General features: G+C 43.8%; 1 protein-coding gene across 9 annotated transcripts; it reads right to left on the reverse strand.

Moving 5' to 3' along the window:
* Positions 1–931: 931 nt before the first annotated feature.
* LOC121535148 (GRB10-interacting GYF protein 2) lies at positions 932–27,397 on the reverse strand. 9 transcript variants are annotated; one of them, XM_041841915.2, is made up of 28 exons: positions 27,315–27,397; positions 24,549–24,600; positions 24,200–24,353; positions 23,874–23,969; positions 23,557–23,668; positions 23,013–23,121; positions 20,983–21,023; positions 20,816–20,848; positions 20,272–20,466; positions 19,680–19,903; positions 18,826–18,973; positions 18,464–18,715; positions 17,999–18,225; positions 14,366–14,510; positions 13,863–14,029; positions 13,323–13,564; positions 12,800–12,933; positions 12,494–12,594; positions 11,960–12,130; positions 11,555–11,716; positions 10,057–10,293; positions 9,641–9,772; positions 9,185–9,445; positions 8,227–8,444; positions 5,120–5,259; positions 4,710–4,918; positions 1,713–1,857; positions 932–1,502 (listed from the first exon to the last, which is right to left on the reverse strand). In XM_041841915.2, the coding sequence occupies exons 2-28, from the start codon at positions 24,584–24,586 to the stop codon at positions 1,435–1,437; spliced, it is 4,161 nt and encodes a 1,386-aa protein (XP_041697849.2). In that variant the 5' UTR covers positions 24,587–24,600; positions 27,315–27,397; the 3' UTR covers positions 932–1,434. The 9 variants fall into 9 exon arrangements, with proteins under 9 accessions (XP_041697849.2, XP_041697848.2, XP_045062212.1 ...); XM_041841914.2 differs by having other exon boundaries at positions 9,200–9,445; positions 19,674–19,903; XM_045206277.1 differs by having other exon boundaries at positions 1,713–1,875; positions 9,200–9,445; positions 19,674–19,903.
* Positions 27,398–27,769: the final 372 nt, after the last annotated feature.

Consider the following 27,769-nt stretch of genomic DNA (forward strand, 5'->3'; position numbering starts at 1 on the left):
AGACAAACAAGGAATTGCCCGTAGGTGCTGATTAAGGTTAGATCAACAGTTTTCACCTGAACAGTTATGGTTAGGAATGGGGCAGGGTACGCTGATCCTAGATCTGCCTATGGGAAACTTATACTTGGAGTGGAAGACTGGCCATCCCAAAACCTTCCCAGGCCTCTCAGTCCATCGTCCCATGATTTCCAGTTGGTAGACATCACCGATACAGACTCGGGTATTTTTTAACAAAAGTTTGCATTGGGGGTAGTATTTTATGTGGTACTGGTAAGAGGTTATGTGGGTCAGCTTGCCACTTGGAGATAGCTGTAGGTTGTGAGAAGCTTTGAGCTTCGCTTCAGAGGCGGGTTATAGAGTAGTATTGGAACTCAGTGACTGGGATGAGATAAATACACAACTCTTGCATACAACTTTAGACTCTCTTACACAGGATAAAAACTAAGTAAAAAGTGTCTATAGTGCATCAGCATTATAGTGGGTTGGGAGTACAAACATTGTGCAGGCAAGAAGGCAAAACGATACACTTTCACTTTCTTTTGAAGTCATTCATACAAAGACAGGCGTGAACAGCCCACACAAGAGACTGTTTTATTTCATACTGCAATAAAAAAGTATGACTTCAGTAGTTCATCATTTCCATATATTATAATACAGATGCAGAATTGAAAGTTTATTCTTTAAAACAGCCTAGTATTTTACAAGAAATGGATAACTACTTGGAACTTTCGAACATGTCCTTAAAACAGGACATCAGTGGGCACACATCCTTAGCTCCTACAATGCAATCATCATCCACAAACAACTTGAAGAAAACAGGGAGGGAGGGAGGAGAGAAAATTAAACAAAATGGAGGGGGGAGGAAAAACTTTCAATAAATAAAACACAAAATAAAGGTTATAAATGCTATTTTTTTTCCTGAAAATCCCCCCGCATTCCCGCTCTTTAGTCCATGCGTAAAAAAATTCCATGGGGAGATGATTGCATCAGGAAATGGTCTCTCTTTTGGGTACTTTCAGACACCAGAGACTAGGAGGGAACTGAACAGCTGACCATAGACAGGGAGAGACATCCATATCCTCCTCATCCCCTTAGCTCTGCTCTCTTCTCCGGGAGAAGTCAGAATTAAATTGATAGATTTTTTTGGTCAATGTTTCATTGCTTGCATGTTCCGTTTGATTGTCTGGCTGCTTCGTTAACCTTCTCCCGCTCTCCCATAGGGCAAAATACTCATTAGGGATGTTTTTTTGGGGGTCCTTTGGCACTGGAAAGCATCCCCAGCTTCCAATGACAAACATTAAATTAACTTCAACAGAACAGAAAGAGGATGCAGTTTCAAAAAATAAAAGTAAAAGGGACGGGGAGAGGGGGCGGGTAAAATGACAGCTGTTCAAAACGGATATAGTCAGTGGGATTGGCAGCAAAGCAGTCCCTTTAAAAGTCCTCCACCGTCTCTATCTCGCCCATGTTAAACCTCTCAGATGCCGCATTCACAGAAAAACCTGGGGAGTGGTGAGAACAGGAAGAGTTCAGTTAGATTCAATGTCAAATAGGTATTTTTATTTTATTCTTTAAATACAGCATCAGTTGATAAGAAATGCTCTGAGTTGCCAGGTAAGGCTGTATCAATTACAAGTGGTGATATAGGAATAAAGGTGATAAAATAACAAATGATTGTCATACTCTTAATGCATAATTGTATTTGTCCTCACCTAGCAGGCTGGGGTCTGCCCGGACCATCTTCTGCTTTTTCTTCTTCTTCCCTGAGGTGACTGTCTCGAAACGTGACTGCTGCTGGAGGCTGGTGTGGTTCGACTGGTACAGAGACTGAGAGCCCGTCCCGCTCCACACTGAATCCTGGGAAATGGAGTCACACTGGGAAATGAGGGGTCAGATAACGACTAACATTGGTAGCATGGTATTGATTTCTCACATATTACGGTCCAGCTGCCTTTATCTCAGTTCTCTATAGGTCTCTCTAACTGGGGGACCAAGGTAACATTTTGAAAGCCCTAAAACAGTTGGCAGTGACCAACCTTGTTATGGGAGAACTTATGATCCAGCCTAGAACCAACACACCTGACTCAACATTTAAACTGCTCATGAAGACCCAGGGATGTGATCAGGACAACATGGAAAAGCAGAAACATCTGTAAAATTCTAGTACCATCTGACCGTGACTAGCTAGTAGTGTTGCACAGTATACCAGTACCAAAACGTCATGATACCAACATTTTAGAATACTGTATTACCGTTTCATATGATACTACCACATTTTTCGGCCATACCGATCTCAAGAACCCATGGGCGGCTGTTATAAAATGTTTATGAAGTCAGTTTTGTTGATAAATTCTGTAAAACAATACGTAAACAGAAATACTAGTCTCTTGTATGCGCCGGTCCAATAATGTCCACTTCACTTTCATGTGCATATCACGTGTGGTAGCTGTAATCCGCCAGCCGCATCCCCTTCCAGCCCTTACTCACCTGCTTTTCTCCGTCCGCATCTATTCCTCCATCAGATTTTTAAATATAATTTAGCCATGATGGCGAGGGGGGATGGAGACCCTGATCAGTCTTCTGTTGTTACATTTGTACATTTGATACATTGGAGCAGCACGAACAAAGTTGATACATTGTATATCATTTCATACCTGGCATAACCAAGAGCACAGGCCAGTCTGATAGGCTTTGCAAGTTTGCTGTCACGCAGCAGTGCCAGAGAGGAAAAACAGCTTTGCAACTTTCAAACAAAAACAACAGTTTGTCTCTAGCGGTTCAAAAAATATGACTTATTACCAGAGCTACCTTTTTTTCTACCTGTGCAATAGCGCATATTTTTTATAATTTCACAAACCATGTCGCGGGCCGTTGTAAACTAATCCCGGTTCTCTAATTATAGGTCTGATATCAAACAATGTTATTCAGTCATGTTACCTAGCCAGCTAACAACCTGGTAACTGGACATTAGGTCTAAGCAAGGTAGGATTCATGTAGGCCTAAAGGAAGATTAAACTATAATAATAATAATAATAAGCCATTTAGCAGACGCTTTTATCCAAAGTGACTTAGTCATGCGTGCATACATTTGTGTATGGGTGGTCCCGGGGATCAAACCCACTACCTTGGCGTTACAAGCGCCGTGCTCTACCAGCTGAGCTACAGAGGACCACAACTGTCAAACTATCATTCTCTTGCTGGTGCTCCTTAAATTCTGTTTGGTGCCTAACGTTTTTAAAGTTGGGAGCAGTGTGTATGTGTTTGTGGGAGAGAGAGTGGTGTGTGTGTGTTTATGAGGGAGACAGAGTGTGAGAGAGTGTGTGTGTTAACTACAGAGTAAAGGTTTCATGCAGTGTTTTCTCCTTACTGCCACAATAACATTCAGATCATTATGAACAAAAATATAAAACGCAACACGTAAAGTGTTGGTTCCATGTTTCATGAGCTGAAATAAAAGATCCCAGAAATTTTCCATACGCACAAAAAGCTTATCTCGCTCAAATTTGGTGCACAAAATTGTTTACATCCCTGTTATTGAGCATTTCTCCTTTGCCAAGATAATCCAGCCACCTGACAGGTGTGGCACATCAAGAAGCTGATTAAACAGCATGCTCATTACACAGGTGCACCTTGTGCTGGGAACAATGAAAGGCCACTCTAAAATGTGCAGTTTTGTCACACAACACAATGCCACAGATGTCTCAAGTTGAGGGAGCGTGCAATTGGCATGCTGACTGCAGGAATGACCACCAGAGTTGTTGGCAGATAATTTAATGTTAATTTCTCTACCATAAGCCGCCTCCAACGTCATTTTAGAGAATTTGGCAGTACGTACAACCGGCCTCACAACCATAGACCACGAGTAATCACGCCAGCCCAGGACCTCCACATCCGGCTTCTTCACCTGCGGGATCGTCTGAGACCAGCCACCCGGACAGCTGATGAAACTGAGGAGTATTTCTGTCCGTAATATAGCCCTTTTGTGGGGAAAAACTCATTCTGATTGGCTGGGCCTGGCTCCCCAATTGACTGATTTCCTTAAATGAACTGTAAAATAATTGAAATTGTTGCATGTTGCATTTATATTTTTGTTCATCCGGCCAAATCACAGGTAGGCCTTTGCAAATATGAGCAAATTAGTCATTCTATGCAGTATTCTATTATACAGTGAACAGTGTGAAGTAAAATGTAATATGTGTTGTATTGAGTAAGTGTGAATATCAGTGACAGGTTTTTTGTGTAGCACATGTGCATAACATTTAGAAAACATGAACAAGTGTCAGGGGACGGGGCGAAAAGGACGCCAGGCCAATCTGAAATGTTCCCCCCGAGGTATTGCGTTACTTGGCCTTCTATCGTATCATTAATCAAATGTTACCATCGTGACAACACTACTAGCTAGTTCAACTATTGGTGGTGGATGAGGTGAGCTTCCCCCTACTATTTAAAGTGCTTTGGGTGTCTGGAAAAGCGCTATATAAGACCAATCAATTATTATACAACTATAGACAACAACATAACTCCAAACCAGGGGAGTATTCATTAGTGCACATCGTAGCAAAAGGTTTTGCAACGGAAAACAGTTTGCAACAAACAAGTTTCTTTTGGACAAAATCAGGAAGTTCCTTCACCCTTTTTGTCTCGTTTGGTTACTAATAAATAGCTACACCCCAGTTCTCCAATGACCTGTTGTGCCATGTTTCTCTCACCTGCTGTTGCGGTCGTTGCTTGAGAGTCGGCTGCTGGTTCTGTGGGACCTGGGGCTCTTTCTGTTGGTTGACCTTCTGCTTGGCACGGCGTTCCAGGAAGTGCTTGGCAAACTCCTTGGCCTCAGACGTGTCCCCCAAGTAGGCGCGCACGTAGTCGTGCACCTCGTACGGACTGTCCACCTCCTTCAGGAAAGACGCAAATGTCGGGACTAGAGGAAGAGGGCCGGGTGAGTTTTAAAGATGGGATCACAGTCAAGGTTACTTTAGGTTCAAGGTATCTTTAGGGTGCGTCTGAATTGGCACCCTTTCCCTATATGGTGCACTATTTTTGACCAGGGCCCCTAAGGAATAGGGGGTACCATTAAGGACGCACCTAGGTTGTGGGCGGTGTGTGTATGTTATATACTCACCATCCAGGTTGTTGGCGGTGTTGAGGGTGTGCAGGGTCTGCTCACACCACTGCATGAAGCCATCCTGCTGGCTCTTATTAACCCCCTGGAACAACTTCAGCAGCTTCTCCTCCTCCTCCACCTTCTTATTGGCCCTACTGCTGCTCACAGTTACCACACATACACACAATTAGATACAGTGACTCCAAAACTTTAAAGAATTCCTTTTAAACCATCATCCTATTATCAGTGATCCATCATATTCAGGGATGCAAACTGGTAAGGGCCCAAAAAGGTGAAACGTGTAGAAAGTCCATATGAAGTGCAAGAATATTTGCTTATTTTCAGAGAATAACAAGTACATAATACACATATTTCAAAATAGTGTCCTGTGGTAGGGGGGAGTAGGGCTCCTTGGTCTGGATTGAAGGTTTATCATGACATGCATAATAATCTTAGTCTCTCCAGACAGGAATACATCAGTCTTCAATGCACCTGCATCTGACAAGTTGTTCTATAGAGGTGCATAAAGACAAGTAAAACACAAATCCGGTCTCACATCTCTAATATACTATATACATATACACACACACAAAAGTATGTGGACACTCCTTCAAATGAGTGGATAGGGCTATTTCAGCCACACCCGTTGCTGATAAGTGTATAAAATCGAGCACACAGCCATGCAATCTCCATAGACAAACATTGCCAGTAGAATGGCCTTACTGAAGAGCTCAGTGACTTTCAACGTGGCACCGTCAAAGGATGCCACCTTTCCAAAAAGTCAGTTTGTCAAATTTCTGCCCTGCTAGAGCTGCCCCGGTCAACTCTAAGTGTTGTTATTGTGAAGTGGAAACATCTAGAAGCAACAATGGCTCAGCCGCGAAGTGGTAGGCCACACAAGCTCACAGAACGGGACTGCTGAGTGCTGAAGGACGTAAAAATCATCTGTCCTCGAGTTCCAAACCGCCTCTGGAAGCAACGTCAGCACAGGAACTGTTCATTGGAGCTTCATGAAATGGGTTTCCATGGCCGAGCAGCCGCACACAAGCCTAAGATCACAATGCGCAATGCCAAGCGTTGGCTGGAGTGGTGTAAACCTCGCCGCCATTGGACTCTGGAGTAGTGGAAACGCGTTCTCTGGAGAGATGAATCACGCTTTACCATCTGGTAGTCCGACGGACAAATCTGGGTTTAGCGGATGCCAGGAGAACACTACCTGCCCGAATGCATAATGCCAACTGTAAAGTTTGGTGGAGGAGGAATAATGGTCTGGGGCTGTTTTTCATGGTTTGGTTAGGCCCCTTAGTTCCAGTGAAGGGAAATCTTAATGCTACAGAATACAATGACATTCTAGATGATTCTGTGTTTCCAACTTTGTGGCAACAGTTTGGGGAAGGCCCTTTCCTATTTCAGCATTACAATGCCCCTGTTCACAAAGTGAGGTCCATACAGAAATGGTTATTCGAGATTGGTGTGGAAGAACTTGACTGGCCTGCACAGAGCCCTGACCTCAACCCCATCGAAACCCCTTTGGGATGAATTGGAAAGCTGACTGTGAGCAAGGCCTCACGTGTTCGTGAGAGTCTCACCTTTCCACAGAGGGGTCATATTAGTGTGTAGCCCAAACTGTTCGGACACTACAGACAGAAGTTGGGAGATTGGCTGGCTGTACTGACGCTTGTGGGGGTCGTAGAACAAAAAAACGGAGAACACCATCGTGTTCATGAGAGTTATCTTTCCATAGGGGAGTCATAATAGTTTGTAGGCCAAACCGTTTGGATGCTACAGATAATTTTGTGAGAAGACCGATTTTCGGTATGTCCATGGTCTGACAAACACCGCTCTAGCTTTGTCACCTTTCACCGCAGATGAGACATGAATTGAGATGCATCCAATGCAAAAAATATCTGATATCTCTAGCTTAAACTGACAGGTTTTTATATTATGCCAATTAGATTTCCGCGGGGGCACGGACATCGACTCTAGGGGGGTAAAAAAGGAACAGAAGGGGACGATATACACCGGTTCAGAACTTCCTTTTGCTGGTCGGAAAGTGGAACAGAATAATCGGTTTTTTGGTTCCAACCATGTGGATGGAAACGTGGTTAGTGAAACTGAAACAGCAAACATGATTTACAACATGATAGCAATATTTGTTGCACTACCAAGAAATGTTTTGGTGAATTATGTTAATCATGTATTGAACTGCATCCATCTATTCTGCCAACAATGCCTTACTCCAAATCATGGAATGTTGAGTCAAATATAACTTCTTTTTTAAACCTCTCATAAAGTTGGTTTTGTAGCATCAACTAGGAATTTGATATTGTTGACGGATATGATTGTCAGTTTGTTTCATATCTGCAAAGTAGTTAAAACGCTGTCAGTTTCACTTTAAAATACAATAACTAATGTAAATAAACACTATTATACAGGTCTCTATGCTACATTTTTACAAGGAGTACATGAGCACAATTAAAGTGTTTTAACGTTTAGAAATGACTAAGAGTTCATGAATAAAAGGTTTTTGGAGTGTTCCATGCTCAATCAGGCATAGTATACCATCAAATATGAGTCACTTATGTGAGATAAATTTTCAGCTGCCCCTTTAAGGGCGGGAGGTGCTGTGGTAACGGTGGAGAATCTCTTGGCTAGCTCTTGCATCAAACACAAACTGATATTGAAAAATAACCTAGGGTGTGAACAAAAACGATGTAAATAGCCAAGAAACATGAGGACAAAGTCACACTTTAGTCAAATTCTGTTAAATACGACCAACTTCTAGCATGTGCAGGGAGGCAATCTGTGCTCAGTCAATGATTTTGATATGAGAAAACAGACCCCCTCCCAAAAAAAAGTTTTCAACTTATTTAAAAAGAAAAAGTAAATCATACAAGGGTGCCAAAAATTTGGTTGCATCTGTAAGTCGAATTTTCACTTAGTCTCCCATTGTTATTGACATCAATGTATGACTAACAAAACATTGGACTGAGTGGAAGATTCTCCCCTAACTCAAATGTAAATAACAGCCATGTGGTAGAGAATTGTCCTGACCACAACCTTTCCAGTCTAGCAGCCAAAATAGACAAGCAGGTGCAAGCTGTAAAACTGTCCTGAGGTTGTACCTGAGGTTGGCGTTTGCCTTGTTGTTCTTCTGAGCGCTGGGCTTCCTGGCGGGGGGTGGGGCCTGTGGCGGGGGCTGGGCCGCCTCGTCCCAGAAGCCCATGTTGGAGTTGGTGCTGTCGCCCCAGATGCTGCTACTTTCCCCGCCCCAGTTAGGAGCCCCGCCTCCCACGCTGCTGGTGGCCACCGAGCCCCACACTGAGGAACTCAGAGCAGTGGCCTGGGGGAAGAGGGAGATAGATCCAACCTTGTCAGACCAGTTATGTATAGAGCCATGTCATCGTGGAATGCTCTGCTACTAGAGGTTACTCAGGCAAAAAGCAAGTTTAGCTTTAAAAAACATTGTATCACAGAGCCTATCTAAAGATCTAATTTAACTGTACTGTATATAAGAATATGTATATATGAATAGTTTGTAAATAGTATTGTCGTTGTCTTTCCTATATATAGCTTATTTTAATTTTATAATTTATTTTATTTTGAATGTAAATGTAATAGCTTATGTTGTTCTTGTCTATTACTGTGTTTGTCATGTATTTATATGTTTTATGTGGACCCCAGGAAGAGTAGCTGCTGCATGTGCAGTAGCTAATGGGGATCCTAATAAACATAACTGTCATTACGTCAAAGAATGAAGGGAAGAATTATTCCAACAGTCGTCTTTCATTTAGAGCACTGTTTGCCCAACCTCTTCTCCTGGGGCCACCAGACGTTCAATGTATTTGATTTATTCCAGACCTAGAACACCTGAATCAGCTTGTCAACTAATCATCAAGCCCTTCATTAGACGAATCAGGTATGCTAGTTCAGGACTACCAAAAATCTTTGAAACATCTGGGGGTCCTCAAAGAAAGGTTTGAGAAACACCGTTTTAGACAACACTATCAGCACAGTCAAATACATGATATGGACGACCAAACCAGAATGAATGCAGACGATTTAAAAAATGAATGAACGAACCAACGAGTGACTCACAGCTCTGTTCTGGGCGCGGTTCTGCTGGGTGACGGTGGGGTGACTGGGCTGCTGGCCCCCACCCCCCTGCTCCTTCCTCTGCTTCACCTGCTGGGCCTCCTCCCTCTGGATCTCCAGCAGGGACTTGGTGGTGGCCGGCTGCTTGGCCACGCTGCCCCAACCAGAGAGCTTGGCCTGGGGCTGCAGGGACTCCTGCAGGGCCTGCTGCTGCTGGAGCTTCAGGTGCTCTGCTAGCTGGCGCCGCTGCTGCATGGGGGGGGGGGGGAGTGAGATATACTGAGTTCCTTATAAAGGTTGAGAAGGATTTTTAACAGTTTAGAGCCTTTTTAAACAATAGTTGATATATGGTGAAATGTTATTATGGTATCCAAAATGCTGTTGTGCATTGTCCAGATTGGTAGCCTCTGTATCCGTCTACGAATTCAGCCCCTATGTTCACACCTCCTCTCGTGCTTGTCGTTCCCTCTCCTCCTCCACTTTCTGGATCTCAGCGAGCGACAGGGCGTTCTGGGACTGGGAGATGGCTGCTGCCGTGACTGCTGACTGCTGGCCCCACTTAGAGGACGACGGCAGCTACGGGACAGGGAAAAGGAGCGAGGGTAGTCAGGTAACCAGTACATTTCCATGCTAAATTACAGGCACCTTAAAATACAGTATTCAGTGATGTTCTGACTTCAATGTTACTTTGGTAGTTATATATGGTGTGTAGTTTATAAAGGTAGTCATACCTTCATCTGGGCTAGTGTAGTGGTAGATGTGTGTGCATACTAAGTATGTTACTCTTATCTGGGCTAGCTGTTGCTGTAGTGTAGTGTTAGGTGTCTTTAGTGTTGTGTTAGTGTTATAATATTAGTCACCTTCATCTGGGCTAGCTGTTGCTGCTGCTGTTGCTGCTGTAGTCGGCGGAGCGCCTCCTGCAGCTGCTGCCTCTGTCTGGCTAGCTCCTGCTGCCTCACCGCCTCCTGCTCCCTCCTCTTCGCCTCCTCCTGCTGTTGCCGTGCCAATGCCACCGCGGCCTCCTCCTCCTCCAGCCGCTTCTCCTCCTCGCGCCTCCTCAGGGCCTCCAGCTCCTCCTGCTTCCGGCGCTCCTCCTCCTGGGGAGAAACAACGTGGTTGTTTGAATAGGGTCAACTTTAGTATTAACACTACGTAGCAACATGCCTTTTAGCATTACTCACAGCAGCTCTGGGCCCGTATTCACAAAGCATCTGAGAGTAGGAGTACTCATCTAGGTTCAGGTCACCCCTGTCCATATAATCTTAAAGCAAAAAAAAATCCCATGACTGAAACTTAAGTCGATCTCTCCTTTCATGTAAAAATGTCATGACCATCATGCTTTTAGGGAAAGAGGATAATTTTGTAGATGCATTAAACTGCGAATCTAGCCAATTCCAGTCCCATTTCTTAGGGAGTCCTGGTTCCTCCCCTGGGATAATTTTTATGTAGAAGGACTGAGAAGCTCAGTTCTGGTGACTTTTTAAAATGTACATTCTACTCCAAAATGAATCAACATAAAATAAATTATGTAACAATTATTTTAACATACCCATTTCAAGAAGCTAGGCGTACTGTATGTCACAGGTCACTACTTCACAGGAAAGGCATTTTAAACTTTATTTATTTATTTGTCTAAATGCATTTTTGGCCAGAAATGTCTTCAGTAACGTGAACTTTAATGTGCCTTAATAACAAACGTGTATGCCATCTGTAAATACGAATACAATTGTTAAATTACGAGCCTAGTTGGTTTAGCCACGGAAAAAGACAGGAACCTTCCCGCTAGCCATGATTGGCTGAGAAAATGGATGGGCTGGACAAGCCGAGAGATGAGTTCTGATTGGTCGGTCATGTAGCATGCTTCTGTCAATAACATGAGCTGCTCAGTCTGTATAGATAATCCTTGCTACCGCAGCTTTTTTGAAAGATATGTTAGCCATGGAGAACTGCAAAAGTGTTGCTACTGCTCTCAACATTGCGTTATCAACATAGATCAATTGGGAAAAAGTTGTGATGGACTACTTTCTGCACACGGTCAGTGTGAACCAGAGTGGCTTGACACAATGGGCCAAACAAGCTGTAGCTAGCTACAAACCAAATGAAAAAGACACGCTTCTGTGAAGCATTCATCCATGCATATGGGTAAGAGTCTAGCTACATTTTCAGATATTATAAGTTTCTAATTTTGTCAGAAAGTTGTTTTCATTGCAAGTTAAAACGTAGTTAGCTAGCTAGATAGCGAACATTAGCTTCCTGGCTCGCTAGCTAACGTTACATGTATGCTCTGTGTAGTAATATTATTCGTATCTCAGAAAGCCATTTGCATTGCTAGTTATAGCCTAATGTTAAGCCCAGTACCTGTTTACGGAGGAACTCTTCCCTTTGCTTCCGCTCTTCCTCCTCCTCCCGCCTTCTTTCCTCCAGTCTGCGGAGGGCCTCCTCCTGTGCCTGCCGCTCCTCTTCCTCCATCTGTCTGCGCTGTGCCTCCTCCTGCTCCCGCTGCCTCCTCAACTCCTCCTCCTGTGGATAGTAAAATCAATCAATCAAATGAATTGCATTAAACAGAAATCAAGGCCTCTTCCTAGGAATAGACTGGCTACTGGGTCAAACTTGCAACTCTCTAGGCAAACATGTATTGAAAATCAACAAAGACTAGGTGAGGTGCAGCTGAAATTCATAACATTTCATACTAACTTCTCTAAAGAGTGGTATTATGACCGTCTTATTTCAGCAGGCAACAGTCTGATGACCACCCCCTCTAACCTGTTTATGACGTGCTAGCTCGTCCTCCACGCGTTTGCGTTCCTCCTCCTGTCGGGCCCGTAACGCTTCCTCCAGTCTTTTCCTCTCCTCCTCCTCCTCCTCCTCCTCCTCCCTCTTGGCTCTCAGCTCCGCCTCACGCCGCTCCAGCTCCAGTTGATGAGGAGGAGAGACCTTTAAAAAGCAAATCACATTGTTTTTAATACTTAATACTTGTTCTAAAAAGGTAGACTCAGCGATATCGGACCGATTTCCGCAACAACTAAGAGCATTGAAGCGCGAGGCCAAACTTCACCGCTGTTTTGGTCCGGTAGTTACCACGTTGTAGCAGCGTGAAGCACACCCGTGCACATACGCAGATATTCTGTGTGACAGTGTGAGAGCAAAGTCTTGCATCGCTCTCATCTCAATAGATGCAGTGCTGAATCTAGTCTAGCTTTAAAGGGTTTAAAATGTCCCAATTCCCCACATTGAGCCCTACATCTACATCATCTAGGACTAAGGATTGCATAAGTATAGACAATATGGTGCTCTTACCTTAGCAGCCTTGTTCTTCTCCAGCTGTTGCATCTGTTCTATGGTGGGGGCCTGGGCCATGGAGTCTATGGGCAGATCCCACACACTGCTGCCCTCCCACGCTGCAAAGGACACACAAAACAGACAGTCAGTCAGGCCGGATGGTCATTATAGATCATACGATTTTGAGGCTTCTCTTATTTTTGTAAATTGAAGAACGTCCTGTTTAGAGGTTCAGATACTCAAACTATCAAAAGGTCTATTTGCTATAAAACTTTAGCCAAAACAAATTCTGTGCAAGTATTTGTGTTCTGGGTTGAGACGTACCACTGGGGGCAGGTTGCTGGATGTTTGGTGTGCAAGAGGCCTGAGAGGAGGGGTTCTGCATTTCCCACACAGAACCCTGGGAGTCTGGTACAGACATGGACCGCGTCACAGGAGGTAAGAGACTCTCAGATGTTCTACACAGGGAGACAAACACAGAAACAAATTACATTAACAACATAGACATGATCGACATTGCATTATCTGTATGTGTGACGTCATCTTGAGGGCTTGGTATTGCTGTGTGTGTGAGGGTTCTCCAGGGTGAAGTTTCCCCTAAGTACAGATCTAGGATCAGTTTCCTCTCCCCCAATCCTAAACTTAACCATTAGTGGGGAAAATGCTCAACTGACCCAAGATCAGTGTCTAGGGAAAACGTCACCCTACTCTGTGTTAATGTGTGCCTGACATATTCTCGGACACCGGTATTACTGTCGGTGTGTGTGCTTACGTACAGTATGTTCCACTGACCTCATCTTGAGGGCCTGGTATTGCAGTAGAGGTGTGTGTGCGTGGGTACACTTACGTGTGTTCCGCTGACCTCATCTTGAGGGCCTGGTATTGCTGGAGGAGCAGGTTTATCTGCTGTTGCTGTTGCTGCTGCTGCTGGTGTGGTGCTGAGTTTAGTGCCTGGGCTTTCTGCTGGGCCAGGGCCTGGGCGTACTGCTGCCTCAACAGGTACTGGTACTGCAGCTGCTGCAGCTGGTACAGGTTGAGGGCCGTCAGCTCCTGCTGCAGTTTCAGACGCTCCTGGTCCCCAGCGTCACCCTGTGAACACAGACAGCAAGTTAGACATGGGATAGGCAAACGGAAGCCCACCTTGGATGCGTTCAACATGCACAACGTTGAGGAACGCAATAAATTATGTACAGCTAACATGCCTCTCTGACTTGCAGAATAAATAATGGTAACATTCACAACATTTTCCTTCTGAACGTGCCAGCGGCCAACACAAACTTGCTCTGTCTTGACAATGAGAAATTAAGGTGGTCCAGGGAGTGTCTGAATAATTTTGAATTGCCCATATCAAGATTATTTGACAATATTTAAAAGTAGTGATGGTCACCAGTAAGGGTGGCGGTGCTGGTCCGGAGGCGAAGGGGACCCTGCCCCACATTTTGATGATCTCCCCCAGGGGTTGGAAGACCTCGTCACAGCCTCTCTTCACCAGCAGGGTCATGGTGAAGTAGCCTGCCTGGAACCATTCCGTCATCTCCGGGTTACTGAATGGACCTGGAGAGGGGGAGATGATTAGATTTGACAATGACACTTTTACATTTATCCATTTAAAAACTATTTTTAGAAATGAAAGTGGTTCTGAGTCTGACTATTTGAAAGGATATTCTACTCCGGGGCTGTACAACCACTTCTAATCAAAGATTAATAATTGACTTTAGACCAGGAAATACAGGTGTATGCACTCTGAGCAGTCCGTGCCATTGATAATAGATAAAGAAGCCAGTCTCTCTCTAGCAGTGGTGACTAGTTGAAATGATACTGGTTGCAGAGTATGCAGATTTTCATTCAAAGAAGCCTCCCCCCTCCCCTCACTCTCTCCCTCTGTCTTACCCTGCATCTCTCCCTGGGGGTCTTTATAAAACCACTTCAGAGCAGCCTCGTGTGTGAGCGGCAGGCCAGCTGGTTTGTGTACTGAGCTCTTGGCAGCCAGCCGGTCGTCACTGTCCTGTAGATACGCCACCATCTTCTCTGCCTCCTTCACAAGGAGAGAGGGAAAACAGGAAGAGTGAGAAAGACATGGGGGTGAATGTAGACACCTTTATTGTACAATCCATTCGGAAAGTATTCAGACCCCTTGACTTTTTCCACATTGTTACGTTACAGCCTTATTCTAAAATTGATTAAATTGCTTTTTCCCCTTCATCAATCTACAAACAATACCCCATAATGACAAAGCATAAACTTTTTTATTTATTTATATCAAAAACGGAAATACCTTATTTACATAAGTATTCAGACCCTTTGCTATGAGACTCAAAATTGAGCTCAGGTGCATCCTGTTTCCATTGATCAGCCTTGAGATGTTTCTACAACTTGATTGGAGTCCACCTGTGGTAAATTCAATTGATTGAACATGATATGGAAAGGCACAAACCTGTCTATATAAGGTCCCACAGTTGACAGTGCATGTCAGAGCAACAACCAAGCCATGAGGTTGAAGGAATGGTCCGTCGAGCTCCAAGACAGGATTGTGTCGAGGCACAGATCTGGGGAAGGGTACGAAAACATTTCTGCAGCATTGAAGGTCCCCAAGAACACAGTGGCCTCCATCTCTGCAGCACTCCACCAATCAGGCATTTATGGTAGTGGCCAGACGGAAGCCACTCCTCAGTAAAATGCACATGACAGCCCGTCTGGAGGAAACCTCGCACAGGTTTTGGCCAGGTGCCTGGTTTCCTTCAGATGTGACGCTTGGCATTCAGGCCAAAGAGTTCAATCTTGGTTTCATCAGTCCAGAGAATCTTGTTTCTCATGGTCAGAGTCCTTTAGGTGCCTTTTGACAAACTCCAAGCGGGCTGTCATGTGCCTTTTACCGAGGAGTGGCTTCCGTCTGGCCACTCTACCATAAAGGCCTGATTGGTGGAGTGCTGCAGAGATGGTTGTCCTTCTGGAAGGTTCTCCCATCTCCACAGAATAACTCTGGAGCTCTGTCAGAGTGACCATCGGGTTCTTGGTCACCTCCCTGACCAAGGCCCTTCTCCCCCGATTGCTCAGTTTGGCCGACGGCCAGCTCTAGGAAGAGTCTTGGTGGTTCCAAACTTCCTCCATTTAAGAATGATAGGGGCCACTGCGTTCTTGGGGACCTTCAATGCTGCAGAAATGTTTTGGTACCCTTCCCCAGATCTGTGCCTCGACACAATCCTGTCGTCTCAGGGCTCTACGGACAATTCCTTCCACCTCATGGCTTGGTTTTTGCTCTGACATGCACTGTCATCCGTGGGACCTTATATAGACACGTGTGTGCCTTTCCAAATCATGTCCAATCAATTGAATTTACCACAGGTGGACTCCAATCAAGTTGTAGAAACATCAAGGATGATCAACGGAAACAGGATGCACCGGAGCTCAATTTCGAGTCTCATAGCAAAGGGTCTGAATACTTATGTAAATATGGTTTCTGTTTATTTGTAATACATTTGCAAAAATGTCTAAAAACCTGTTGTTTTCACTTTGTCATTATGGGGTAGCGTGTGTAGATTGATGAGAGAAAAAATAATTTAATCAATTTTACAATAAGGCTGTAACGTAACAAAATGTGGAAAAAGTGAAGGGGTCTAAATACTTTCCGAATGCACTGTAAATATGGTATTGGAACTGACTTAGTTTTCTTCTATTTCTTATTCCTCATGTTTTTTTTTCTAGCATTGCATTGTTGGGTTTTTGTGCATGTGACATTAAAACTTTAAAGTTTATGCGAAGGAGGTGTCATGCTGCATGAGGCAAATGGTGGTCACACCAGATACTGACTGGTTTTCTGATCTACACCTCTACCTTTTTTAAGCTATCTGTGACCAACAGATGCATATCTGTATTCGCAGTCATGTGAAATCCATAGATTAGGGCCTCATTTATTTATTTAAACTGACAGATTTCCTTATATGAACTGTAACTTGGTAAAATCTTTGAAATAAAGACAAAAAGTATTTGGTTGGTAAATGTAATGTTTACATCCTCCTGGAGAGCTACTGGGTGTGCAGGCTTTTGTTTGTTCCCCGCTCTAACACACCACATTGTAAAAAAATCACCTGCTCAACATGACCTTGATAAGCTGACTCTGGTGTTTGAGCAGGGCTGGATCCAAAGCCTGTACACCCAGTAGCTCTCCAGATGGGTTCACCAAATGTTTTATACAGTAGCCTAACAGTGCAGTTACTTTACTTTGTGGGGTAAAGCTCCTTGCTTAAGGGCACAACAGCAGGAGATTGTACATGGGATCAGAGACCAGCCGTGGTTTCCTTGCATCGTACAAAACTATTTTCAGTCACCTTTTTGGCCCATGGTGTTACAGACCCTTTGTGGGCTGTAACAGTGGCTAAAGAAGTTTGTCAAGTCCTGTAGAGCGTCATGAATGTATACAGTATCACAAAACAAACACCACTATCTCAGCTTATCCCAGAGAGAGATACAGAATGGCAATAAGGCGTTTGATTTCATTACAATTCAATTAACATCCTCTCCATATTCTTGACGTGTTTCAGAAGTGAACCCACACTGCACTTTCATGTCCAGAGATGGTCCAAATTCATTTTCACCAAAACCAGCTTGGTAACTTTCCCTACCCTGCTCAACATGCAGCTCTGCAACCAACTAACTTCTACCAGAAACCGTCATAAGCTAGGTTTCCATGAACTTGTCAGTGATTTTTTTTGTTGACATTTAGAAAGTTCGGATAGAAAGTAGATGTGACAATTGCCTGCCAAAGTGAGTTTCCATTGATCTGTCATGTCGATCAAAACAGCTGGACGTAATGAAGTCACAACTAAAAAAATATATATATATGCTAAAAAATTGAATTTCGAATAAAAATGAAGTGGTAAAGTGTTTCCATTATCCATATAGACTAATTGTTTATTAATAAAGTGGCGACAGCCTATATGCCCTGCCCACTCATCTGTTTCATGTCTCAAGTAGCCTGCAAAAGCCAGCAAGGGTTGAATGCAAGAATTGACTCATATTTGCCATACTGTATTCTAATAATTCTCACGTGCCTTATTATGGCCACAGTCCGTGCCATAGTGTAACTTGCACTCATAGTAGAGATCTCAAACTATTTGATGATGAAACTTCAAATTGCAATGTAAAGCGATTCAGGCATTCTTTAAAGTCAAGACAATCCTTGTCTTACAAGTAAACATTTTTATAGTTTAATGAATGGATTTTGCAAGCAATAGGCTTTTATAATTAAATGAGGAGTGGAGCTTTAAAGTTACGTGATAACATCACGTGCCCCGCTTACTTTCAGAATTATTCGCAATCATAATTTATTTGAATTTCCATCATTTGTCGCAATAAACTTAGACAAAAGAAAAATCCGCCCATCTAATGGATAAAAATGTATTTGATCTTTTGAAAATGTCTCCTACGTCTGCCATGTCCATTACAAATGTCACAATGATTTTTCTTGCGACACTGCTTTTGTTGAATAAACCTGGGTCAATGGAAACCTGCCTACTGTCTTCTTACCTGTTCAAAGTGCTTCAGTCTCTCATCTTCATCCATGGTGTGGTGTGGCGGCATGACCGTGGGCCTTCCAATGGGCGTGCTGGGGGCCATAATGTTAGGGGCCATGATAGATGTGCTCTGGGCCATGAGGCTGGCGCTGAAGGGCAGCGTGGCCGGCATAGCCACGGGCACGTCCAGGGGCTTCTGCTGCATCTGGATGGTGGACGACGGGGCCGACACTGGAGACACTGGACAGGACAGAGGGCGTGGGGTTAGTCTGTCACAGATGGAGGTGGAACTTCTAGATTCTATGTGCAGGTGACAATCTCAAACTACATGCAATCCTGAGTTTGTATAATTGAAGCACAAGGTTACAGGGGGAAATACCATTGTCATTTACTTTACAATATGTCATCAAACAGCCTTAAGAAGAAACAAATGTGGCAGATTTGACTGTACTCATCCCCTGCTTTTGTGTAAGCTTACCTGTGAGAGTGTGTGCTGCAGTGTGGGGGATGGGGAGGGACTCCAGCATTGTGTTGGACATGGGCATCGACATGGGGACGTGCAGGGGGACTTTGTTGGCCTCTGGCCTGTGTTCGGGGGCTGGGGGCCGCTCAAGTGGCCTCTCAGGCTCCTCTGCTCTGTCGGGCTGGCTGGGGGGCAGCAGAGGGGCGGGTGGCTGGGGCTCTGGAGTCGAGGGAGCAGGCGGCGCCTCCTCTACCCCTCTCCCCACATCTGGGAAAAAACCAAGACAAGATACATTAATTTATGTTAATCTCCACATACATACTATTGGGAGCAAAAATACAGTATGCCGGACATAGTTTCAACCCCTCTTAACTCACCCTGTTTTCTGTCGGGCTCTCTCCTTGCCTCTCCGTCTGAGTCTTTGGTCTCCCGGGGCTGTCTGTCCTCCTCCAGGCCCTCATCACACTCCTCCAGGGGTCTGAAGTCCAGCTCTGCCTCCTCCAGGATGGGCTCCTTGGGAGCTTTCTGTGGATGAGAAATATATACACGAATTGTCATGAAAGTCTCCATATCTCCTTCTCATAGCAGCCTTGCATTCACAGAGTTCCATGTCACAGGGCTCCGATGCCATATCTCTTGTAATAGCGGCAAACAAATTGCCCATTGGGGAAAACCAATAATCATTGCATATCTACTCGATAGACCTCGATAATGTGTGCAGGTCCTACTTAATTTCTTCAACCTTTATTTGGCCCAGCACCCATTAAAGGGATACTTTGGGATTTTGGCAATGAGGCACTTTATCTACTTCCCAGGAGTCAGATTAACTCATGGATACCATTTATTATGTCTGCGTGTGGTTTGAAGGAAGTTGCTAATTAGCGTTAGCGCGATGACTGGAAGTATATGGTTATCTGCTAGCAGATACCCAAAGACGTCAAGTCATTGTGCAGATACCAAAAGACTTCAAGTCATTGTGCAGATACCCAAAGACTTCAAGTCATTGTGCAGATACCCAAAGACTTCAAGTCATTGTGCTAACGCTAGTTAGCATTGGCTCGCAAAACTACCTCTAACTTTCTTCATACTGGACACAGAAACATAAAAATGGTATCCAAAAGTTCATCTGATGCTGTGGAAGTAGATAAAGGGCCTCATTGCCAAAATCCCGAAGTATCCCTTTTAACAAGTGATGTTCGTTTGACTATATGGATTTTACACTCACTCGGACCTTGAGCGAGAGGAAGGCTCCGGAGGAATCGAAGGTGCCCGTCTCCTCCTCAGCGTCCTCCAGGCACCACTCTGGCAGGCTACCACCATCCTCCTCCAGGCTGCCGCTGCCCGACCTGGGACGCCTGTAGCCACGCTCGTCCTCTCTGGCGTCGAACGGGAACCGGCGCTGCCGTGGCTGCTCCCCCGGGTGCGCCTCTCGCCGCCCTGCCGACCGCAGCCCGTCTGAGGAGAGGAGCGGTTTAGAGACCCTGTCACTCAGCTTTACCCCAGCCATTCTCTCACATTGAAGTCCACCACTTTAGATGTGATGCCTTTTTTTGTGATGTTATCGTGTGTCCGAATGGATTCCAGTACTCCCTGTTGAAAACCTATTCTCATTTAGGTGGCCTAACCAAGAGACATATATTGACAAGCTAGATTACAGGACTGTAGTATGATTTGAGGTGTCCATTGTGATTTAAGAGTTCAGGATAAGACTGCCTTTTTAAAATCAACCTGTAGCGAGTTAGGCCTGCAATTAAAACCACCACCCGCACACCCATCCAAAGGACAATGTGGTGGCAGCAGTGTAGGATCACTACAGGGCGCACCTGGACTCGGGGGGCACCACCGGTCGCTGTCCCGTCGTGGGGCACCCGCCAGGCGCCAGCCCCCCTCGTCACCGTCCTCACCATTCACTTCGTCGCGGGACGTACGCCAGTTCTCACTCTCCGATCGTGTAAAATCGTGCTTCCTCACAGGCAGGCCCCCCATGCCGGTCCCAACCTCCTCGTAGTTAGCACGGACTGGAGAGGAGGGGAAACAATTGAATAACTTTATTTTATCAAAAGGGGGAACATCAAGTTCAACATTATTTTTGTACATACATATGTAGCACTACATGAGAAATAGATCATATTTTAGCCTGATACTGTCCTTGATTTCAATAAATAAGTGGTGAGATGTCTAAACATTTGCAGAGCTGTATTGTTGCCTGATTAAGTAGTGTACAGCGTTACAGTTAGGCCCTTGTGAAGTACACTTTTACACTCAGTTTTAGCATAGAAAATATATATTCTTTGGAGAAACAGCATCTAGTTCCCCTTGACAAGAAAGGGACGTGTATAAGTGCAAGGGCGTGGAGGGCAAACTTACTATGATTCATCGGGAAGTGGGCAGGAGCAACGTCTGCCAAGTCAATGGAACAGAGGAGCGACAGAGAAAAATAAATGATTACATTACCTGCAAATGCTGTAACTGGCATTTAAGTACATTACATTCTAACTGCATTGACTATTTGATTAGAAAGTATTGACACAAACCTGACTCTTTTCGACCTGGCTTTTCAAACCTTCTGTCTCCCCTAGATGGGGAGAAAATAGACTCAGCATGACTTGGAAAAAAGACAAAAAGGATGACGCAGTTAAAAACAGACAGATATAAATCAACATGACAATATGTAAACCTCATAAAACAAATGGGTTTAGACCAGGCCTCTTCAACCCTGTTCCTTGAGAGCTACCCTCCTGTTGTACAGTGGGGGAAAAAAGTATTTAGTCAGCCACCAATTGTGCAAGTTCTCCCACTTAAAAAGATGAGAGAGGCCTGTAATTTTCATCATAGGTACACGTCAACTATGACAGACAAATTGAGAATTTTTTTTCCAGAAAATCACATTGTAGGATTTTTTATGAATTTATTTGCAAATTAGTATTTGGTCACCTACAAACAAGCAAGATTTCTGGCTCTCACAGACCTGTAACTTCTTCTTTAAGAGGCTCCTCTGTCCTCCACTCGTTACCTGTATTAATAGCACCTGTTTGAACTTGTTATCAGTATAAAAGACACCTGTCCACAACCTCAAACAGTCACACTCCAAACTCCACTATGGCCAAGACCAAAGAGCTGTCAAAAGACACCAGAAACAAAATGTTGACCTGCACCAGGCTGGGAAGACTGAATCTGCAATAGGTAAGCAGCTTGGTTTGAAGAAATCAACTGTGGGAGCAATTATTAGGAAATGGAAGACATACAAGACCACTGATAATCTCCCTCGATCTGGGGCTCCACGCAAGATCTCACCCCGTGGGGTCAAAATGATCACAAGAACGGTGAACAAAAATCCCAGAACCACACGGGGGGACCTAGTGAATGACCTGCAGAGAGCTGGGACCAAAGTAACAAAGCCTACCATCAGTAACACACTACGCCGCCAGGGACTCAAATCCTGCAGTGCCCTGCTTAAGCCAGTACATGTCCAGGCCCGTCTGAAGTTTGCTAGAGTGCATTTGGATGATCCAGAAGAGGATTGGGAGAATGTCATATGGTCAGATGAAACCAAAATATAACTTTTTGGTAAAAACTCAACTCGTCGTGTTTGGAGGACAAAGGCGGCTGAGTTGCATCCAAAGAACACCATACCTACTGTGAAGCATGGGGGTGGAAACATCATGCCTTGGGGCTGTTTTTCTGCAAAGGGACCAGGACGACTGATCCGTGTAAAGGAAAGAATGAATGGGGCCATGTATCGTGAGATTTTGAGTGAAAACCTCCTTCCATCAGCAAGGGCATTGAAGATGAAACATGACAATGATCCCAAACACACCGCCCGGGCAACGAAGGAGTGGCTTCGTAAGAAGCATTTCAAGGTCCTGGAGTGGCCTAGCCAGCCTCCAGATCTCAACCCCATAGAAAATCTTTGGAGGGAGTTGAAAGTCCGTGTTGCCCAGCGACAGCCCCAAAACATCACTGCTCTAGAGATCTGAATGGAGTAATGGGCCAAAATACCAGCAACAGTGTGTGAAAACCTTGTGAAGACTTACAGAAAACGTTTGACCTGTGTCATTGCCAACAAAGGGTATATAAAAGTATTGAGAAACTTTTGTTATTGACCAAATACTTATTTTCCACCATAATTTGCAAATAAATTCATTAAAAAATCCTACAATGTGATTTTCTGGGGAAAAAAATCTCATTTTGTCTGTCATAGTTGACGTGTACCTTTGATGAAAATGACAGGCCTCTCATCTTTTTATGTGGGAGAACTTGCACAATTGGTGGCTGACTAAATACTATTTTTCCCCACTGTAACTAACCTGATTCAGTGTATCAACCAGCTAACTATTAGAATCAAGTGGGCTAGATTAGGGTTGGAGTGAAAGCCTACAGGACGGTAGATCTCCTGGAACAGGGTTGGAAAGCCGTGGTCTAGACCATTCTCATTCCACTAGCTTGGAACCCAGCTTAAGATGCGCCCACTCAACATTTGCATAAATCATACATTGAAGTCAAAGTGTATGTGTGTGAAAATTCCAGTTACACGCTCGTGTCTCCAGTGAGGGTAGTCCATTACCTCTCCTCCCAGCTCTGGGAGCGGTGCATCTCCCTGCCTCCGCGGCCAAAGCCTCCCTCCACGTCATCAAAACTTCTTTGGTAAAACCCTCCGTCTCCTCTACCCCGTCCTGCCAGATACACATTTTAAATACTTTATTTGAATCCACAAATCACATTACACTCGAGAAGGATTCAAACACACACACACTACACTTTAATGTTGGCGCTAGCTGGTGATGATGAATTCAGCCAGCTGTGATAGCTTCTACTGACAGAGGCATAATCAAGCATAGAAACAAAGTGCTACTGTTAATTCCCTTCTGTGCAGCTGGCACAAGATTGTTAACATTCTTAGGGGTGGGTCTCAATAATCAATATAATCTAAAGTGGGTTCCTCTCCTCTCCTTAAATCAGCACTGACTGAAATAGCTTAACAGTTGAAAGCAACTTTAAGTATGCTTTGCCTCCTCCATACCACTGTTTTCAGATGAGGAGACAAGCAGAGTAAGTCACGTTAGACTATTGGGATGCACACATTGACACAATAAGGCGCTCCACCTCACCTCTGCCCCGTGAAGTACTTCGACCCCTCGGTGCCCCTGGCCCCACTGGACCCACTCCTCTTCCCATCAGCCTGAGCACCGCTGCACTGTTTACAGACATGGAGAAATTTCTCTGTGGGGGGAGATCGAGGGAAAAAGAGGGGGATGAAGAAAGAGAGAGAGGGAGGCTGACAGGACTTTAAAAAGACATGTCTACGACCAACAATTATACTTATTAGGTTAGAAACAAAATGGGTAAAAACACTGAGAAAGGTGTAGTTATAATTTTGCATATTCATTTTAGCATGGCCTCCTATAGGAACAGTGAAAGCACCAACCTGCTCTTCCTCTGTAAAAGCTACAAGTGCCAGTGGTGGCAGGGGCTCCTCTTGTAAAATTGGCAGAAAATCCTTATCATGTAGATCTACAGGGATCTGATAAGGATAAAGAAAAAAAAGAGTATGAGCCATTGCAATGTCAGGTTTTAATACACAAATTACAGGAAAAGGGCATTATATATTTGAATAGAAACAAATATTACTCCACAAAAGGATACATCTAAATTTCACACCATTTACAACCTGCTGATACAAGTCACTTTATTTACATGCCAATCATGTATTTCTGTATCCTTTTAGAACACATCAGAATGCATTTGCCTCACCTCCCTATCCTTTACATAAAGTGCTAGCATTTCTTCTCTCCCGTAGCGGTAGTCCGCAAGTTTATACTTTGGCAATGCAGGCGAGAGAGGTGGTGAGGTGGCAACGCTACTGCTGCTACCACCCCCATGGCCACCCCCAGACAGGGCCCGGAGCCTGGGGAAAACGCAGTGGGGGAATAGGGACAGAAGGAGAAAGACAAAAGTGAAGTTTAGAGGACAACTGGCAGGCCTCAAAATGTGAGGCACCAGGTATCAAAAGAAAAACCAGCTAACAACCCAGATCCCTGTTAATCAACCTAATACAACATTTCAGCGCAAGAATAAATCATTAACATGAGGCTATACTAACCATTCTGGTCCGAAGTTGAGTGTCTGAGTTTCTGCCATTCTTCCTAGAACTTCTATGGGGAGGAAAGGGACAAAATTATTAGCCTAATACAACAAACACCAAACTTTAGGTTGAATATTTTTTATTGGAAATGTTTTCAGTAATCGATCTGCTGATGCAACTGAAAATCATATATCAATTTCTTGTCGTCAAAGATTACAGACCCAAATAATGGTTAAAAAAATAATTAGATGGTGTAACAAATATTGCATCAGCCCATTAATTTCCTAAGCTATTAATGCTTTAGATGTAGGCCTATTGGATCTTGCAGTGAGTTGATGGTATTCCAGCTCATTCCTGAGGATAGCCCCATCCCTCCCTTACACAAGGGGTACAATTTCAATTGACTGAAGCTATTTTGGGAAGTTTCCCAGTTAGCAAAGAGGCTCCTCAGACACCTATAATTGACAACAGTGTCGCCCCTTCCCTGCACTGACAGGCTTTATTCTGGAAACACTACAATAAACTTGGATGTTTGCATGCAAATTCCCATAATAACAAACAAGTTATTGTGTGCTGTATGCAGGCTACCTAGTTTAAGTTCACAGACCAGTTAGATAATGACCCTAGGTCAGCCTAAAGGTTAGCTGACTAAACTCCATGGTAAAGGAAGTTTCTGATTAACTCCACCAATGGAGTGGAGCAGAGACCAGGCTTTGTGGAATTCAGCTCCGATTCGCTCAAAATCAACACTTCAAAATATGTTAACTATGAAATGCTTACCTTGTACCTACAGTTTGTTTGTCCTCTCTAGTTTGATGAAATCCATACTTTTTCAATAAACGTTAAAGGGATACTTCAGGATTTTGCCAATGAGGCCCTTTATCTACTTCCCCAGATTCAATGCTAGCAGATACCCATAGACCTCCAGTCATTCCTTTAACGCTAGTTAGCAACTTCCTTCAAACTGCACGCAGACATAAAAATGGTATCCGAGAGTTCATCTGACTCTGGGTAAGTAGATAAAGTGCCTCATTGCCAAAATCCCGAAGTATCCCTATAATAAAATGTTTATTGAAAAGGTATTAAATACAGCAAACAAAGGAACATCTACAGGGGACAAACATAGGTACAAGGTAAGCTTTCATAATTTATTTGTTTTCTTTTTTATATTGACCTTGGTTCAGTCAATGTTGTCTGATCTGGTTTCCACAAAGCCTGGTCTCTGCGCCACTCCGTTGATGGAGTTAATCAGAAACTTCCTTCACTGTGGCGTTTAGTCAGCTACCTAAATGGATGTTCAAAATGCAATCGGTCTCGCCAGCTATCTATAGGATAAACAGGAAACATGCAGAGGGTGGACTTTTCGCCTGTTGCAAGCCACGTGTGGACTACAACCAATCAACATTCGAATTTGATGTATTATTTATTGTGACAAAAAAAAGATCAAGCTGCCAACTCTTGTAAAAAATAACGTTTATATCCTACACCAAAACACCCGTCACGAATGATGTATTAGATTACAACATACAGTATGTCACTATCAGTACTGTAGCCTGTAACTTCAGGTTGTGACTTGGAACAAATTGCAGCTGAACAAATGGAACTGTAAGGAAAATATTCAAGTTTCAACCTACACATTTCAAGTAGACAATACTATTGGACTTTTAGTTAAAATGGATAATGCCGACAATGTACTAGGCTTAGAATAAGCCTAACTATCAAGCTCAAATGAGTTTATATGTATGTCTATGTCTGATCAATTTTGTATAACGTTGTTATAAGACAAGGAATTTTCGCAAATTAGGTACCTGGCTAACAATAAACTTTACTAGTTACTTACATAAAGTTGTATAACGCGCCGTCATATCTTTTCAAACACATGAGCTACAGTAGCTAGCTAATTTCCCACTTGGCTGACCATAATTAGCTTGCTAATCCGACTGACCCACGCACGTTCCCATACGTGAATTTAGCTAAATGCTAACTAGCAATACTGCTGTTAACTAGCTATTAGCTAATGTTAATACACAGTGTAGCTAACCTGATAGTTAACATTTAAAGACCAACTACCAGTAACTAGTTAGCTAGCCAATGTGGCACCTGTGCTGCCAAGTTGGTTGGCAAACTAACGACAGCTAAACTAGCTTAATAAGGTAGTAACATACTAGCTAAGTAACGGCATGACAGCTAGTTAATCAAACAGTTTGCAGAATCATTGACGTTGTAGCTACTGTATTTAACCATCAATAATGATACCTGGTTCAAACATTATAAGACAGTTAGCTAACTGGTAGGTACAATAGCTAGCTATATCGATAAGGTTAGCGAGGTTAGTTTGCTAGGTAGCTAACTATTTAGCGTAACTACTGTTACCAGTTAGCAAACTTTGATTTACAAAGCTTTTAGCAACAATCGATCATTGATGCTCAGTAATTTCTACGAAAATGCTAAATGTATCTTAAGGAAAACAATCAAAAAGGCATACTGTCACAAAATCGCACAGAAGTAATGGGCTGACAAGTTAATCCTTAACCCCCAAACCTCCGTGCGGCCTACGAGCCTTCTGCCACAACGCTGAAATACCTCCCACCTCGCTCCGATCCAATGCGGTGCTCCCACATACTTTAGTCCCAAGCCTCAAGGCCAAGCAAACATGCTGGTACAACAACACTCATAAACGCGTTCAAATCGCTTAAACTGGGCTCTTTAGCATCGTGAATGCTTGTTTCGATAGTTTAGCTTTATTTTATAGCAAAACTGTGCATTTTGTCTTCGCTGTCTTACCTCTGCTTTTACTGACAGCACAGGGTTTGTATTCGAGTTGTGTGGCTCTCTCCGTTTCAACAAGATGGCTGAGAATGGGTGACGACAACACATATCCCGATAAAGACCCGTATGCGTTTGCCAATAAGTTTTGCTGACTGGCATATTTTGCAAAGTACAAATCGTACTGAAATCATCTGCATGATTTCTGTACGTGTAATGTTAGACTAGTATGGCATAAGAATACGTTATTTTGGCCTTATTCTGACCAAATGTTGTAGAAGAAGAAGAATTAGCTACCACCTTCACATCTGATTACATACATCATTGTAAACAGCATGCATGCATGCATACATACACAAATACATGCAGGTAACTGCCAGTACCAAAATAATATAAACAGTTGAATTAATGACGGAATACAAAGTGTATTGAAAGCAGGTGCTTCCACACAGGTGTGGTTCCTGAGTTAATTA

The sequence above is a fragment of the Coregonus clupeaformis genome, chromosome 21 (genome assembly GCF_020615455.1).
Source record: "Coregonus clupeaformis isolate EN_2021a chromosome 21, ASM2061545v1, whole genome shotgun sequence".
Lineage (NCBI taxonomy): Eukaryota > Metazoa > Chordata > Actinopteri > Salmoniformes > Salmonidae > Coregonus > Coregonus clupeaformis.

Coding starts and splice junctions, on each gene's coding strand:
- LOC121535148 (XM_041841908.2), bottom strand. CDS start 24,586: ATGGCAGAAACTCAGACACTCAACTTCGGACCAGAATG. Junction 20,849..20,982: donor GCCAGGTCGAAAAGAGTCAG/GTTTGTGTCAAT, acceptor TTGACTTGGCAG/ACGTTGCTCCTGCCCACTTC. Junction 12,595..12,799: donor CCAGCAACCTGCCCCCAGTG/GTACGTCTCAAC, acceptor TGTCCTTTGCAG/CGTGGGAGGGCAGCAGTGTG.